Source organism: Cetorhinus maximus, chromosome 23, assembly GCF_964194155.1.
Source record: "Cetorhinus maximus chromosome 23, sCetMax3.hap1.1, whole genome shotgun sequence".
In the NCBI taxonomy this organism is placed as follows: Eukaryota; Metazoa; Chordata; class Chondrichthyes; order Lamniformes; family Cetorhinidae; genus Cetorhinus; species Cetorhinus maximus.
The window spans coordinates 8,645,589-8,663,747 of NC_135901.1; the positions used below are offsets into that span (position 1 = coordinate 8,645,589).

An 18,159-nucleotide genomic window follows, 5' to 3' on the forward strand; every position below is an offset into this window, starting at 1 on the left:
AACATTGGGAAGATGGATGGTCAGCAGTTTATTGAGAATAGAGTCAAGGGAGCAGAAGGTGGGTCTCACGAGCAAGATGAGCTCTAGGGGAGATAGAAGACAGGAGAGAAATAGGAGAAAGAAGTGAGTTCAGGGCTTGGACAAGGGGCAGTTTGGCCCAATGAGCTAGTGGAAGGGAGGGAAGCAGCAGAGGCAGCTGATCGGATTGCCTCAATCTTAGTGACAAAGGACCTCCATGAGCTCCTCACACTTGTTGTTGGAGGTGAGAATGGAGGAGATGGGAGAGGGAGAGCCCTTCAAAATGAATTAACCTGTGTTAGAGATATTAAAAAGACCTGACAGTTGTGTGTTGAGCACAAAGCTGATTTATTAGACTTTTATCCAGAATATTAGCCCCTATAATTGGGTTGCAGTTTATTAACATCAACAGAAAAAGATCCAAATGAATATGGCCCAGTCCTAGATGTGATTAAGAAAAATTCAATCACTGTAGTTACTCGTGAACTCGCTGGTGTTTCAGCAGGTTGGATGAGGTTGTGAATCCCTTCCCACACTCAGAACAGGTGAACAGCTTCTCTCCAGTGTGAATTCGCTGGTGTGTCAGCAAGTTAGATGACTGAGTGAACGCCTTCCCACAATCAGGACAGGTGAATGGCCTCTCTCCAGTGTGAACTCGCTGGTGTGTCAGCAGGTGGGATGACCGAGTGAATCCCTTCCCACAGTCGGAGCAGGTGAACGGCCTCTCTCCAGTGTGAACTCGCTGGTGTACAATCAGATCAGATGAACATGTGAACCCAGTTCCACAGTGAGAGCACCTGAATGGTCTCTTGTCAGTGTGAACACCCTGATGAAACATCAGTTCCCTGGAACTTTTATAGCACTTCCCACAGTCTGGGCATTTAAAAGGTCTCTCGTCAGTGTGAACTCGCTGGTGTGTCAGCAGGTGAGATGAGTGAGCAAATCCCTTCCCACACTTTGAGCAGGTGAATGGCCTCTCCCCAGTGTGAACTCGAAGATGCACAGTGAGGTCAGATAATGTCTTGTGCCCAGCCCCACAGTGAGAGCACCTGAACGGTCTTTCGTCAGAGTGAACACGTTGATGGCCATTCAGTTCCCGGGGACTTTTATAGCACTTCCCGCAGTCTGGACATTTGAAAGGTCTCTCGTCAGTGTGAACTTGTCGGTGTTTCAGCAGGGTGGATGAACAAGTGAATCCCTTCCCACACTCAGAGCAGGTGAACGGCCTCTCCCCAGTGTGAACTCACTGATGATTTTCCAGCTCTGATGGGTAATTAAATCCCTTCCCACAGTCCCCACATTTCCATAGTTTCTCCCCAGTGTGACTGCATTTACGTTTGGGCAGGCCAGATGATCTGCTGAAGCCTCGTCCACACACACAACACGTGTACGATTTCTCTCCACTGTGAACGATGCTTTTTCCTTCCATGTTCAAAATCCAATGATATTCAGGTTACAATAAATGGGGCAACTTCTTCAGATCCTGATGTGATGTTTTGTTTCTGTTTCCCAACTGCAATTCCTCCCCTTCTAATATCCTGTGAAATTGATTTAAAACAGAAAAAATGGAGTGAGAGAGGACCCACAAAAACACAAAGGTAGGCTGTGAAATTGAGCTGAATGAATCTGGTAATTTGTGGGGCCGGCACTAGGAAAAAGCGACCATGAAAACTGCTGGATTGTCGTAAAAACCCAACTGGTTCACTCATGTCCTTCAGGGAAGGGAATCTGCCACCCATTCTGGGCCTATACAAGACACTGGCCTAGATTGGAGAAGATAACAAGAGAGAGAAGGGTCAGGTGGGAGGGGCAAGGGTTGAAAAAGAAGGATTACAACTCAACCAGAGATCTCACAGAACCTCCAAAGCCCTCAGCCTCCACCACTTAGCAGGACAAGGATAGTAAGTGAATGTGAACACCATCACCTCCAAATACCTCTCCAAGTCACACACCATCCTGACTTCTCTGACATCCAGTACTGGATGAACAGAAATTTTCTTCATTTAAATATCGGGAAGACCAAAACCATTGTCTTCAGTCCCCGCCACAAACTCCACTCCCGAGCCACTGACTCCATCCCTCTCCTTGGCAACTGCCTGAGACTGAATCAGACTGTTCACAACCATGGTGAAATATTTCACCCCAGACTGAGTTTCCAACCAGATAGCCACATTATCACCATGACCGTATGTTTCCACGTCAGCAACATCACCCGACTCTACCCGACTCTCAGTTCAACTGCTGCTGGAACCGTCATCCATTCGTTTGTTACCTTTAGACTTAACCATCCTAACATGCTTCCAGCAAGCCACCCACATTCAACATCCCTGTAATCTTGAGGTCATCCAAAACTCTGCTGTCCATGTGCTTACTCACACCAAGGCATGTTCAGCCATCCCCCTGTGCTCGCTGACCTACAAAGGTTCCTGGTTTATAAACACACCTGTGAAACACCTTGGAAAGGTCTAATACATGAAAGGCACTATATAAATAAAGATTGTTGTTGTGATTTGGACATTTATCACTGTTCCTTGGAGAGGAAGACAGAGTTAACATTTCGAGTCTATATGACTCTTCGTCAGAACTAAAGAGAAATAGAAATGTGGTGAAATATAGGGTGAAATTTTACGGCAGCGGGGTTTTACGTTTCTGCCAAAGCCAATGAGGTTAAGAATGTCTTGCCGCATTTAATGGCCTCGTCCCCGCCGAAACGGGGCCGTAAAACTCTGCCCATAAGCTGTTTAAGTGGGGTGGGACAGGTGGAGCTGGATAGAGGGCCAGTGATAGGTGGAGGCAAAGGAGAGATTGCCAAAGATGTCATAAACAAAAGGACAAAGGGGTGTTGACGGTGGTGATATTATCTAAAGGATGCGCTAATGGGGACATTAAGGGTAGAAAGCAGGACGATCAAGTGACAGATGGCCCTAGTGGGGTGGGGGGGAAGTGATCGAAATAGGCTAAAAGGTGTAGATAAAACAATGGATGGAAATACATTTTAAAAATAATAATAGAAATAGGTGGGAAAAGAAAAATATATATATAAAAAAATAATAATTATCAGAAAAAAGGAGATCAAAAAGGGGGTGGGGATGGAGGAGAGAGTTCATGATCTGAAGTTGTTGAACTCAATGTTAAGTCGGGAAGGTTGTAAAGTGCCTAATCAGAAGATGAGGTGCTGTTCCTCCAGTTTGCGTTGAGCTTCACTGGAACATTGCAGCAGGCCAAGGATGGACATGTGGGCATGAGAGCAGGGTGGTGTGTTTGAAATGGTAAGCGACAGGAAGGTCTGGGTCATGCAACCTCGTCCACACACAGAGCATGTGTACGGTTTCTCTCCGCTGTGAATGGTACTTTTTTCTTCCATGTTCAAAATCCAAAGCGGTCACCCAGTCTGCGTTTGGTCTCTCCAATGTAGAGGAGACCGCATTGGGAGCAGTGAATCGAGTAGACCAAATTGAGGGAAGTGCAAGTGAAATGCTGCTTCACTTGAAAGGAGTGTTTGGGCCCTTGGATGTTGAGGAGGGAGGAAGTAAAAGGGCAGGTGTTGCACCTTCTGCGGTTGCATGGGAAGGTGCCGTGGGAGGGGGTTGAGGTGTAAGGGGTGATGGAGGAGTGAACCAGGGTGTCCCGGAGGGAATGGTCCCTACGGAATGCTGACAGGGGTGAAGGGAGGATGTGTTTGGTGGTGGCATCATGCTAGAGCTGGCGGAAATGGATCATCCTTCCAGTGAAGCTCAACGCAAACCGGAGGAACAGCACCTCATCTTCCGATTAGGCACTTTACAGCCTTCCAGACTTAACACTGCGTTCAACAACTTCAGATCATGAACTCTCTCCTCCATCCTCACCCCCTTTTTGATCCCCTTTTTTCTAATAATTATTATTTTTTTCATATATATATTTTTCTTTTTCCACCTATTTCTATTATTATTTTTAAAATTTATTTCCATTCATTGTTTTATCTCCACCTTTTAGCCTATTTCAATCCCTTTCCCCCCACCCCACCCCCACTAGGGCCATCTGTCACTTGCTCATTCTGCTTTCTACCCTTAATGTCACCATTAGCACATCCTTTAGCTAATGTCACCACCGTCAACACTCCTTTGACCTTTTGTTTATGACATCTTTGGCAATCTCTCCTTTGCCTCCACCTATCACTGGCCCTCTATCCAGCTCCACCTGTCCCAACCCCCTTAAACAGCTTATGGGCAGAGTTTTACGGCCCCGTTTCGGCGGGGACGAGGCCGTAAAATGTGGTGAGACATTCTTAACCTCATTGGCTTTGGCAGAAACGTAAATCCCCGCTGCCGTAAAATTTCGCCCTATATTTCACTGCATTTCCATTTCTCTTTAGTTCCGACAAAGAGTCATATGGACTCGAAATGTTAACTCTGTCTTCCTGGTAGAGGTTGCATGTTTGAAAGGAGCTGTTGAGGGAGCCTTGGTGAGTTGCTGCAGTGCATCTTGAGATGGCACATGTTCATAATTTACACTATAACTTGATTAAACTTTTTAGAACCCTACATGAAACCTCATCCCGCCACTGGATGAGGTTTCATGTTTTCTCTATTCCCCGCCGGGGCTCCTGGCCTGCCCGCTAACCTTAAGGTTGGACGGGCAAGTCCTTTAATTGTTTAATTGAACATGTCAATGGCCTTAATTGGCCATTGACAGGTCGGTGGGCCCGCAGCTGATTTTGCTGCGCCCCTGCCTTCCTGAAAATTTAAATGGGGCGCGATGACATCAGGGGTTCCGCCCGACATCACCGTGTGTCATTTTACACATTGGCGAGTGGGCCCCGCCTCCTGCTCGCTGACGGCAAAATTCTGCCCTGGGAGTACAAAGGTCAAGGAGGCTCACTATAAAAAACATTATTTCTGCCCTGGCTGGAGGGTTGTGTCCAATTCTGAGCATCACATTTTAGGGAGGACATGAAGGCTTTGGAGAGGGCACAGAGGAGATTGACTCCAATGATTCCAGGGTTGGTGGATCACAGGACCACGGATCAATGAGAGAACCTGGGGTTGTTCTTCTTGGAACAGAGAAAGCGAAGAGGAGATTTGATTGATGTGTTTAAAATCATGAAGGGTTTAGATAGAGTGAATAAGGAGAAAATATTTCCAATGGCCAGTGGGTTTGATAACCAGAGGACATTGATTTAGGGTGATTGGCAAGAGAACCAGAGGCATCAGGAGGAAATCTTTTCAGTAACAAGTGGTTAGGATTTAGAATGCGCTGTCTGACGGGGCGATGGATACAGGTTCAAGAGTGACCTTCAAAAGGGAATTGGAGAAATACTTGAAGGAGAAATGATGCAGGGATGGGATAAAGAATGGGGGAGTGGCACTAACTGGATAGCTCGTTGAAAGTTACCAGCACAGATTCTATAGGCCAAATGGCCTCCTTCTCTGCTGTACTATTAGGAGATTCTGTGATTTATAATACAATGATTCATAGTAAACATGATATGATAGAATCAAGAGCATGGATGGTGGCCATTCAGCCCATTGTCCCTGTACTGTCCCTGAAAATGTTACCAATCTGTCCCACTCCCCTGCTCTTTTCTGATTGCCCTCCAAATCTTTCCTAATTAAATAAAAGTCCAAATCACTTTTGAAAGTTACTATTGAATCTGCTTCTACCAGTCATTCCGACAATGAAAACAATGACTTCAGTCTTCCCAATATTTAATTGGAGGAAATTTCTGGACATCCACCACTGAATATCAGACAAACAGTCTGATAATTTACCAAGAGTGGAGAAGTTGAGAGAGGTGGTGGTGAGGTAGAGCTGGGAGGTGTCAGTGTAAATGTGATAAGTGACAGTGTTTTCAGATGATGTCATTGTGTGGAACAGGTTGATGAGAAATAAGAGACCAAGGTGGATCCTTTGGGGACACCAGAGGTGACTGTGTGAGTGGGAAGGGAAGACATTACAAGTGATTCTCTGGCTATGATTAGATGGAGAAGAATGGAACCAGGAGAGAGCAGCCCCACCCAGCTGGACGACAGGGGAGAGGCGAAGGTGCAGAATGATGTGGTCAACAATGTCAAAGGCTGCAGACAGGTCAAGGATGAGAAGGGAGAATTTATCTTTGTCACAGTCACAAAGGGTGTCATTTGTGACTTTGATAAGAGCTGTTTCAGTACTGTGACAGCGGCAGAAACCTGATTGGAGGGATTCAAACATGGAGTTCTGGGAAAAATGGGCACAGTTTTGGGAGGTGACAACATGTTCAAGGACTTTGGAGAAGAAAGGGAGGCTGGAGATGGGGCAGTAGTTTAGAAGGATGGTGGGGTCAAGGATTTATTTTTTGAGAAGGGTATAATGATGGCAGATTTGAAGGTGAGAGGGACAGTACCTGACAGAGAAAACTGTTAACATAGTCAGTGAACATGGACAAGTTGAGTGATCAGTAGTTTAGTGGGAGTAGGGTTGATGAAGGAGGCGGGTTTCATGGACAAGATGAGCTCTGAGAGGGCCTGAGGTGAGATGGGAGGGAAACTACAGAACGATGTGAGTTCAGGGGTCAGGTAACAGGGAACTTTAGAGGCAGTTCAGCCCCGTGGGCTAGTGGAAGGGAAGCAGTAGAGGCAGCTGATCAGATTGTCTTAATCTTAGTGACAAAGAAGCTCCATGAGCTCCTCACACTTGTTGTTGAAGGTGAGGATGGAGGAGACGGGGAGAGGGAGAGCCCTTCAGAAAGAATTAACCTGAGTAGAGATATTCAAAAAACCTCCATGGATTTGTGTTTAACACAAAGCTGCTTATTTGATTTTTATCAAGAATATTAGCCCCTTTAAGTGGTCTGGAGATTAGTAACATCAGCAGAAATAGACTCCAATTAACAGGGTTCAGTCCTGGATATGATTAACAGCAAAATCAAATCACTGTAGTTACTTATGAATTCGCTGGTGTCTCAGCCGGTGGGATGAGGTAGTGAATCCCTTCCCACACTGCGAGCAGGTGAATGGCCTCTCCCCTGTGTGAACTCGCTGGTGTGTCAGCAGGCTGGATGAGATAGTGAATCCCTTCCCACACTTGGAGCAGGTGAATGGTCTCTCCCCGCTGTGAATTCGTTGATGTGTCAGCAGGCTGGATGATTGAGTGAATCCCTTCCCACACTCAGAGCAGGTGAATGGTCTCTCCCTTGTGTGAATTCGCTGATGGTCAGTGAGTTGAGATGATTGTCTGAATCCAGTCCCACACTGAGAGCACTTAAATGGTCTTTCATCAGTGTGAATACGCTGATGGTACATCAGTTCCCAGGAACTTTTAAAGCACTTCCCACAGTCCAAGCATTTAAAAGGTCTCTTATCAGTGTGAACTCGCTGGTGTGTCAGCAGGGTGGATGAGGTAGTGAATCCCTTCCCACACGTGGAGCAGGTGAATGGCCTCTCCCCAGTGTGAATTCGCTGATGCTTCAGCAGGTCGGATGACTGAGTGAATCCCTTCCCACACTCGGAGCAGGTGAACGGCTTCTCCCCAGTGTGAATTCGCTGGTGTACAGTGAGTTGGGATGATCGCCTGAACCCAGTCCCGCAATGGGAGCATTTAAATGGTCTCTCGTCAGTGTGAACACGTTGATGGTACATCAGTTCCCAGGAACTTTTATAGCATTTCCCGCAGTCTGGGCATTTAAAAGGCCTCTCTTCACTGTGAACTCGCTGGTGTCTCAGCAGGTTGGATGAAAGAGTAAATCCCTTCCCACACATGGAGCAGGTGAACGGCCTCTCCCCAGTGTGACTGCGCTGATGCTTTTCCAGCTCAGCTGGAGATTTGAATCCCTTCCCACAGTCCTCACATTTCCACGGTTTCTCCCCAGTGTTACTGCACTTGTGTTTCCACAGGCCAGTTGATTGCCTGAAGCCTCGTCCACACGCAGAACACGTGTACAGTTTCTCTCCACTGTGAATGGTGCTTTTTTCTTCCATGTTCAAAATCCAATGATACTCAAGTTCCGATCAACTGGACGACTCTGTCAGATTCTGATGTGATGTTTGGTTTGAGTTTCCTGACTGTAAATCCTCCTCTTCTAATACCCTGTGAAATTGATTTAAAACAGAAAAAAGGGAGTGAGAGAGAACCCACAAAAACATAAAGGCAGGTTGGGGAACTGAGCTGAATGAATCTGGTCATTTGTGGAATTGACATGAGGAAAAAGTGACCATGTAAACTGCTGGATTGTCATAAAAACCCAACTGGTTCACTAATGTCCTTCAGGGAAGGGAACCGGAAACCCAGACTGGGTCTACACAAGACTCTGGTCTCCATGGGAGGAGAGAGAGAGAGAGGTGGGAGATGGAGGGGGTGAAGAAATGTTTTATACATCTACAACTCATCCAGGAATTTCACAGAATCCCCAGAGCCTCAACCACCACCACCTAGAAGGACCAGGGTAACAGGTGTCAGTGAACACCATCACCTCCAACTCACACACTATCCAGTCTGACATCCAGTACAGGATGAGCAGAAATTTCCTCCATTTAACTATTGGGAAGAGGGACGCCATTGTCTTCAGTCCCCACAACAGACACCACCCCCTAACCACTGACTCCATCCCTCTCTCTTGCAGCTCTCTGGGCCTGAACCAGACTGTTCACAATCTTGTTGTCATGTTTCAGGCCAAGCTGAATTTCTGACCACAAATCACTAAAACCACCCATTTCCACCTCAGTAACATCACCCAACTGTGTCCCTGCCTCAGTTCATCCGCTGCTGAAACTCATCCATTCCTTTGTTCCCTCTAAACTGGACGATTCGACTGTGCGTCTTGTCGACCTCCCAGATTCAACTCCATGGAAACTGGAGTTCATTCAAAACAGCTGCTCGTCCTTACTCACACCAAGTCTTGTTCACCATCACCCCTGTGCTCTCTGATCCAGATGGTGGTAATTTCCAGTCTTACAGCCCTCCAGGATTATCTGGGATAATTGAATTCCGGCCCACCCCCAGCTCCAATTCCTCTCGTGCGTCCACAATCTCCTCCGGCCTCCTGAGCCGCCTGTTCCACCTCAGTCCCTCTCCACAAGCTGCACTGAGCATGCTCTGAGCACAGCCCGGCCCCCACGCCGGCGATCTGGGTTCCTGTTCTCATTGATAGGGGGATTTCTGACGCACAGGGCATTCTGGGTAATCCTACCTCCATCGAGACCAATCAGTGAACGGGCAATTTTTTTTCCCAGTTGGTAAAATGGAAGTTCCATGGACAAGGGGGATATTGGATGGGAAGCACAATGAAAGGTTCAGACACTTTATTGAATACTCACAGCAGAAGCACATTAATCTGATCGGAGATCACTTCCACACGAGCAGCCAGCGGAGTGGAGCATCTTGAGATTCCGGTCCCTTTCCAGTCAGTATTCACAGGAGCTGGGACATGGAAAAGAGTCTCAGTAAAATCTAGAATTTATTTGTTCACTGTTTTACAATGGGTCTGGGCGCACACTCGAAGTTTGTGCAGCCTGTGACTCCCTGGGATTATTAATCCTCCCCCTCCAAACCCTTTGGGCTCTCTATTGTTGGACTCTATTGTTTTTCAATGTCCTCCTGCCCTTGTTGTACCTGATCCAATAAAAACCCTCCTTACATCACACAGGGAACAGCTTTAGACATGTTCTGACTTTTCACCTCAATCTTATTCTGCTGAATGATCTCACTGACCGTTCCCTTTCTCTCGATCCGTCCGTCCACCATCTCTTTTCTGGATTTCACTCCTTCTTGTTGTTCCAGGATTTCATCTCTATGTCTTTTATTTCTTTTACTGAAGATTCCTGTCCATTGCTGCCTCACAGCCTCGTCCTGTTCCGACATATTCTCCATGTCTAAGTGCTTCCCAGCGGCCGTGCCAGCCGTGGCCCCTATTCCAGCCCAGTCACTGATCCCTCTCTTCCCTCCACCCTTTTTACTGGTGTCACTATCACAGGGACGATTGCGGTGTTTTCCCAAAACTGCCTTAACACCGGGGTCTTGGCTACTGGGTGATCATAGTCCACCCATCTCTCTCCCTGCATTCTGACTTATGAAATTCCTGGATAATTCCCTTATCATCTGAACATCAAGGTCCTTGTAGATGGGATGACATAACCTTGGGGACGGGTGTGTGGTGTTCAGGGCACGTATTACAGGAACTATTTTAAATCTTGTATCATTATATAGGCTTTGTGAGTACGGGTGATGATTAATCCATTTGTGGGACCAATTTCTTATGGCAGGACAGATTGAGGGGTAGTTAGGGAAATATCTGGGATCTTGGGCTTCATAAATAGAGGAACTGAGTATAAAAACAGGGAAGTGCACCAACAGAGTTGTCCTGATCTGGAAATCTCTCCCTGAAAAGGTGCTGGAACCTGATTCTATGTTTAGACTCCACCTGCTTGTCCTAGATTCCCCAACCAGTGGAAATAGTTCCTCTCTATCTACCCTCTCAGTTCCAATCAATAACCCAAAAACTTTGATCAAATCACCTCTTAATCTTCGAAATTCCAGGGATTACAACCCTCACAGTATTTTAGCAGGAGGAATAGGGAGGGGAAGATATAATTCATGGCACAGATCTAAAGAATGTGAATGGACAGAAGGACCTGGAGCTGCATGTTCTTTGATCTCTGAAGGTGACAGGATGTATTAAGAGAGTAGTTAGCACAGCAGATTGGATCTTGAGCTACATAAATAGTGGTATTGAGAACAAAAACAGGGAAGTTATGCTGAATCTTTATAAAGCTTTGGTTAGGCCAGAATTCAAGAATTGCATTCAGTTCTGGTCACCTCACTTTAGCAAGGGTGTGAAGGTCCTTGAGAAAAGTGCAGAGGAGATTTACCAGAATGGTTCCTGCAAAGGAGGTTGAGGGCAGATTGGTAGAGGTGTACAAGATTATGACAGGTTTAGATAAGGTGGACAAAGAAAAGCTGCACCCATCAGCTGATTGTACAAGGACTCAAGGACAGAGGTTTAAGATTTTGGGTAAAAGGTATGGGAGGTGTGAGGAAGAATATTTTTACACAGTGAATGGTAATGAGCTCGAATTTGCTGTCTATGAGGGAGGTGGAAATGGACATGATGAATGATTTCAAAAGGAAATTGGATAGATGCTCGAGGGAAATAAACTTGCAAAGATACAGGGATACAGAAGGGGAATGGGGCTGATTGGATTGTTCTAGAGATCTGGCATGAACTCAATGGGCCGAATGGCCTCCTCTGTGCCATAATGACTGTGGCTTTTTTGAGTAATCTCATTCTGTAATTTATCCCTTGGGGCTCAGATATCACGCAGGTAAATCAGTGTTACACTCCCTTCAAGACCTTTCTATCCTTCCTGATGTTTGTTGCCCAGAACTAAACATTGTTCTCCAGGTGTGCTGTAACCAGGGTTTGTGTGTCTCAGCATTTTTCCAGTCACACCTGAAATCTTCTCCCATAGACAGTTCAGACAAAGCTTTTCCTTCCCACATTCAAAGAGCGATGATATTCAGGTCCGGATGAAACGAGTGACTCTGTCAGGTCTTGATGTGATATTTGGTTTGAGTCTCCCGTCTGTCAATCCTCCACTTCCAGTAACCTGCAAGTTTACGGAAACCATCACTGTAAATCCAGGATAGAAATTGAAGAGAGAAACATTTCTTTTGATTTAGTTTGCTGTGTGTAAATCCTCCCCTTCTCACCCCCTGTAAAAGGAGTTTCCAAAAATCCATCCCTGTCAGTCAAGGATAGAAATACACAATATTCTCTCCTCCTGCTGACAGGCATATGGATAACCGCGCATGCGCCCTGCTGCACATTGGCCACTATAAAGATGGCGGCCGTTAACCCGGGCCTGTGACCCAGAGGAGTTCAAGCGATCTCGCCCCGTCCCGGGTAAACAGGACCGGTAGTTTCTTAGTCGGGGTTTGAGGCCTCCACCGAGTATTTATGAAGCCTCTCCGCCCACTCTCCTCGCTCTAATCCTCTCCACCTACCCAGCGGCTCCATTAGTCAACCGCAGTCCATTATTTCTCGCTTCTCCGGCTAACGCCAGGCACAATCTGCACTGCGCATGCCCTAGTCAGAGACCGCATTGCGCATGCTCCGGTTATGCCCAGCAGTGCGCATGCGCAGGAAGCTCCTGTGGTCTGGATAGGATACATTCTACCCCGCGGAGAATGCTGGGTAAACATCCCACCATTGAAAGATGGTCCTGTTGAAAATTATACTCTTTGTTTTCCGATTTCGGTTGGAGCCATTAGGGCAAAGATGTAAACTTATTAAAATCAAATCAGCTAACCTGCTCCTCGCTAATAAGAATGTTCTGATTGTGCAACAGATCCTTTGAACTTTTAAAGCTCGAGTGCTAGCAGGTGGGAAAATAGAATAACTCCCTCCGCACAAGTGAAGTATCTGAATGGTGTTCCTCCAGTGTGACTGAGCTGTTGTGTCAATAAATGGGATAACCGAGAGAATCCATTTCCACATTCAGCTGGTGAATGATATTTTGTGGTGAGATTTTACTCATGAGTTTCAAGCTCAGACAAGGATCCAAAACTCTTATGATAATGAGATCCACACTCTTAACATTATCCAGTTAAAGAAAAGCAAAATACTGCAGATGCTGGAAATCTGAATAAGCAACAACAAAAAATAGTTAACACATCTGGTAACATTTTTGGAAAGGGAGGCATAGTTTACATTTAAGGTCTATAACCTTTCATCCTAACTGCACCACATCAGTTCATAGACCTGAAACGTTAAGTCTGTTTATCAATCTCCAGATGCTGCCAGATATGCTGAGTACTTCCAGCATTTTCTGTTTTATCTCTGGTTAAGGAAGTTGCTGCTGAATTGCACATTAGATTTATTACTGACTAAGTTATATTTATTTTCGACCTTGGCAAATGGAAATTCTTCCACTTATCAACCCTGTAAAAACACTTTTGTTATCTTAAATTCCTTGATCAGGTCACCCCTCACTCACTTTCCCAGAGAAAACATTTCCACCCTGTTCAAACTTTCTTGGTAGGTATAATCCTTCAGTTACAGCAACACTCCAGTAACTTATTCTTGCATCTTCTCCAGTCCTTATAATATGGAGACCTGGGCTAATCTGAGCAGCAAATGCACCATTGTCCCCAAATGCCCGTATGTTGCAGCATTTTAGTCATTTTCCCATGAGCTGAATAAAAGATTGGATGGGCCGAGCAGATCCAACAAGCCAGCCTGTAACACTATGGAGTCTCTACTCCTTACAGTGAAGCAGTTGGCCATTTCACTCTTAATTCTTCAATTATGACATGCAGAATAGCGTGTCTGAGAATGACAAGATTTGAGCATGGTGACAGTAGGTCAGGTTAAGTTCAGTTAATGATTGCTGAACAGTGATAGGGGGAACTTGCAATTAATGTGCACCTTCATTGTGCATTTTCCAGATTAAAATGAATTGATCTTAGCCTTGAGTATATTCATAAGCAGCAATCAGACGAGTGACCAAGTAATCGTGTATTTTTGGTGTGTTAGTTAAAACATGAATGTTGGTCCCACCGCACCAGGAGAACTCCCATGTGGACAGTACGTGGAGCTGAAAACTCTTGTGTTCATTTAGAACCTTTCACGCCCTCAGAACAGTGGGGGATTGGGGAGGCAGTGGCATTGTGATGGGACTAGTAATCCAGAGACCCAGGGTAATGCTCTGGGAACTTGGGTTCAAATCCCACCAAAGCAGATGGTGCAATTTGAATTCAATTAAAATCAGGAATTAAAAGTCCAATGACAACCATGAAACCATTGTTGATTGTCGTAAGATCCCATCTGGTTCATTGATGCCCTTCAGGGAAGGAAATCTGCCGTCCTTACCTGGTCTGGCCTACATGAGACTCCAGACCCACAGCAAGGTGGTTGACTCTTAAATGCCCTCCGAAATGGCCTAGAAAGCAACTCAGTTGTATTAAAACCACTAAAAACAAGTCAGCATTGTTGGTGTACCTACACCACATGGATTGCAGTAGTTCAAGAAGGCAGCTCAACACCACCTTCTCAAGGGCAATGAGGGATGAGCAATAAATCCCACACACATCACATGAATGTATAAAAAAAATGTATCAATAATCAGGACACTGTTACATTAATAATCAGAATCCTATTGCATGAATAATGAGGATCCTCAATGCTTGGGTTCCTATTATATTAATGATCAGAGTCCAATTACTTTAAGATTCAGGATTCCAACACATTAATAATCAGGATATTATTACATTGATAGTCTGGTGCCTATTGCATCAACAATCGGGATCGTCTTATATAAATTATGTAAATATTAATAATCAGGATTCTATTACATTAATAATCAGAATCTAATTACATTAATTACATGGTTCCTACTGCATTAATAATCAGCTGCCTATTGCTTCAATAATCAGGAAGTTATTGCAATTATCATTATGCTAATACATTAATAATCAAAATTATTTCAATTATGATAGAAAGGTAGGTAGGAAGCTAAGTTGTGAAGAGGACATAAGGAGGCTACAAAGAGACACGGATAGGTTAAGTAAGTGGGCAAAGATCTGGCAAATGGAGTATAATGTGGGCAAATGTGGAATTGACCATTTTGGCAGGAAGAATAAAAGAGAAGCATATTACATAAATAGTGAGAGATTGCAGAGCTCTGAGATTCAGAGGGATCTGGGTGTCCTAGCGCAGGAATCACAAAAGGCTTGTTTGTAGGTACAGCAAGTAATTAGGGAAGCTAATAGAATGTTATCATTTAGTGTGAGGGGAATTGAGTACAAAAGTAGGAAGGCTATACTTCATTGTACAGGACACTGGTGAGATCATATCTGGAGTACTGTGTATAGTATTGATCTCCTTATTTAAGGTAGAATCTAAATGCTTTATAAGCAGTTCAGGGAAGGTTTACAAAACTAATACCAGGAATAGACGAGTTGTACTGTGAGGAAAGACTGGACAGGCTAGGCTTGTATCTGCTAGAGTTTAGTAGAGTAAGAGGCAACTTGATGGAAGCATGTAAAATGTTGAGGGGTCTTGACAGGGTGGCTGTGGAGAGGATGATTCCACTTGTCAAGAACTAGGGGTCATTGTTTAAAAATAAGGGGCCACCCATTTAAGACAAAAATGAGAAGAATTTTTTTTCTCGCAGAGGCTTGAGAGTCTTTGGGACTCCCTCAAAAGGCAGTGGAAGCAGAGTCTTTGAATGTTTTCAAGGGGAGGTAGATATATTCTTTATAAATAAGGGGTTGAAAGGATATCTGGCGTAGGCGAGAGGTTACAGTCAGAACAGCCATGATTTATTGAATGGTGGAGCAGGCTCAAAGGGCCGAGTGGCCTATTCCTGCTCCAAACCCAAGCACAAAGACTTGGGTGTATATATGCATAGATCATTGAAGGTAGCAGGGCAGGTGGAGAGAGCAGTTAATCAAGCATATAGCACCCTGGGCTTTATTAACAAGGGTATAGAACACAAGAGCAGGAAGGTTATGCTGAATTTATATAAGACACTCGTTAGACCTCAGCTGGAATATTGTGTACAGTTCTGGGCACCATATTATAGGAAGGCTTGATTGCTTAGCAAGCAGAAAGACACCCAGCAAGGATGACATGCCAGCTGAACTGCTCAAGCACGGAAAGTCCCATCTACTGCCTCACCTTCATGATCTCCATCTTCTTGGTTGGAACGTAGGATCCATTCCACAGGACACGTGTGATGCAAGGATCATCACAATAAACAAGAACAAAGGTGACAGAGGAGATTTCAGCACCTACAGGGACATCTCACTCCTTCACGTCACTGGGAAGACCTGTGCTGGGTTATGCTTAAAGATGTCATCTACTTGCAGGCCAAGTACATCCAGAAGAACAGTGCAGTTTCTGTGCTTCTGGAGAGTGGGAGATGTCTGTCTCACAGGAATACAGCTCACAGTAGTGTGAGACATTTGTTTACTTCCATCGGTCAGTACTTCACCATATGCTGATTTCAGGGGATTAACTTTGGTGATGGTTGGACCATGTGCCTTTGACTCCATCATCCAAAGCACGGAGGTTTCTATTGGCACAGGCAGTTTGGATTTCTTGTCATAGGCTGATCCAGTGTTTATTTATACAGGATCTCCCTGTCTTTTGCACAACTGTCGTGGCTACATTCAAGTTATGCAGTGCTCTTGCTGTTGGGTCTCAAACCAGTCTCTGTTGTGGGTTCCACCTTTACCAAATGTTGCTGCTGCTGTGTTAGAAATGATTTAACTCAGCGACTTCCAAACTTCATCAATATCAATGAAAGCAAAATACTGCGGATACTGGAGATCTGAAACAAAAACAGAAAGTGCTTGAAAAACTCAGCAGGTCTGGCAGCATCTGTGGAGACAAAAACACAATTAATGTTTTGAGTTCAACCATCATATTCAACTCGAAGCGAACTCTGTTTCCCTCTCCATGGATGCTACCAGACCTGCTGAGTTTTTCAAGCATTTTCTCCTTGTGTTTAATCAATATCAATGTTAATTGATGACACTTTTATTGATGTCCCTGTAAAATATTTTACTGTTGTGTTTAATGTTCCTTATTAATTTAATTTCATAAAGAAGGTGCAACTGAAGAAGAATGTGCAAGTAAGTAACAATTGTCAGCAAAGATTAATCAGCACTTTCTAATTGGAGATGTTAATCAGTGGAACCTTTCAGACACTGAATTGTAGATTTTACACCAAAGATCAATTTAGGATTGAAGTAAAAGTTCATAATTTTATTACAAATGAGTTTATAATGAGAGATCTTGAGGATTAAGGGGAAAGATCACAGGTTGTATGTTTAAAAAGGGATACTGCAGCCCTGAAAATCAGCAACATCTGCAGAATATTAAACTTCAGTCACTTATAGTGGTTGTAAACATCAGCAGAAACAAATCAAATCCTGGATGAGATTAGCAGCAACAATAGCAGCAAAATCCAACCCCTGTAATCACTTATGAATTTGCTGATGTGTCAGCAGGTGGGATGACCGAGTGTATCCCTTCCCACACACGGAGCACGTGAATGGCCTCTCCCCAGTATGAGAACGTTCATGTAACAGCAGGCTAAAGGACTGAATGAATCCCTTCCCACACATGGAGCAGGTGAACGGCCTCTCCCCAGTGTGAGTGCGTTGGTGTGCAGTGAGGCTGGATGACTGTCTGAAGCTCTTTCTACAGTAGGTGCAGCTGAATGGTTTCTCCTCAGTGTGAATTCGCTGGTGTGTCAGAAGGCTGGATGAATGAGTGAATCCCTTTCCACACACAGAACAGGCGAACGGCCTCTCCCCAGTGTGAACTCGCTTGTGTGCATTGAGGTCGGATGAACACCTGAACCTCCTTCCACAGTGAGAGCAGCTGAACGGCCTCTCCTCAGTGTGAATTCGCTGGTGTAACTGCAGGCTAAATGACCGTGTGAATCCCTTCCCTCACATGGAGCAGCTGAAGGGTCTCTTCCCTGTGTGAATTTGTTGGTGTGCCATGAGGCAGGTTGACTTAGTAAATCCCTTCCCACACATAGAGCAGGTGAACGGCCTCTCCCCGGTGTGAATGCGTCGATGAGCTTCCAGCCGGGATGGATAATAAAATCCCTTCCCACAGTCCCCACATTTCCAAGGTTTCTCCATGGTGTGGTGTCTGGCCTTTGTGTCTCCCCAGTTGGATGATCAGTTGAAGCCTCATCCACACAGAAAATACGTGTATGGTTTCTCCCCACTGTGAATGGTGTGATGTTTTTTGTTAACTGGTTAAAGCTCTTTCCACAGTCAGTGCACTGGAACACTCTCACTCCAGCTGAAATATTCTCCCACAGACAGCAGAGAAACATTTCTCCTTCCACATTCAAAGGCTGATGATTTTCAGGTCCTGATGAATGGAAAGACTCAGTTAAATCTTGATGTGAAGTTTTTATTTAAGTTTCCCGTCTATAAATCCTCCCCTTCCAATATTCTGTAAAAGGAATTTCGAGAATTCTTAATTGTAAGTCCACAATAGAAATTCAAACCAATTTTAGTTTCTATGGAACATTTTTCCCCTTCTTGTTCCCCCAAAGCTGTAAATCCCCGTCCCACAGACTCTCCCTCCTCCCTGGGCTGAAATCCAAACCCATCTCACCATCTCCACCATTTCTTTCCTCCACCCCCAGTTTACTCCCT

The 18,159-nt window shown here is 44.9% G+C and overlaps 2 protein-coding genes across 2 annotated transcripts; both read right to left on the reverse strand.

The window, feature by feature from the left end:
* Positions 1–351: 351 nt before the first annotated feature.
* On the reverse strand, positions 352–17,973 carry LOC144697776 (uncharacterized). Its single transcript, XM_078569774.1, is given in 4 exon segments — positions 352–1,556; positions 6,919–7,983; positions 9,608–9,934; positions 16,961–17,973. Coding segments are annotated over 4 exon segments (2,148 nt in total). The 5' UTR covers positions 17,632–17,973; the 3' UTR covers positions 352–1,471.
* On the reverse strand, positions 358–856 carry LOC144696870 (uncharacterized). The gene has a single exon (XM_078568583.1). It carries the CDS (start codon positions 854–856, stop codon positions 494–496), a length of 363 nt encoding a protein of 120 aa, XP_078424709.1. The 3' UTR covers positions 358–493.
* Positions 17,974–18,159: the final 186 nt, after the last annotated feature.

Coding starts and splice junctions, on each gene's coding strand:
- LOC144696870 (XM_078568583.1), bottom strand. CDS start 856: ATGTTTCATCAGGGTGTTCACACTGACAAGAGACCATTCAGGTGCTCT.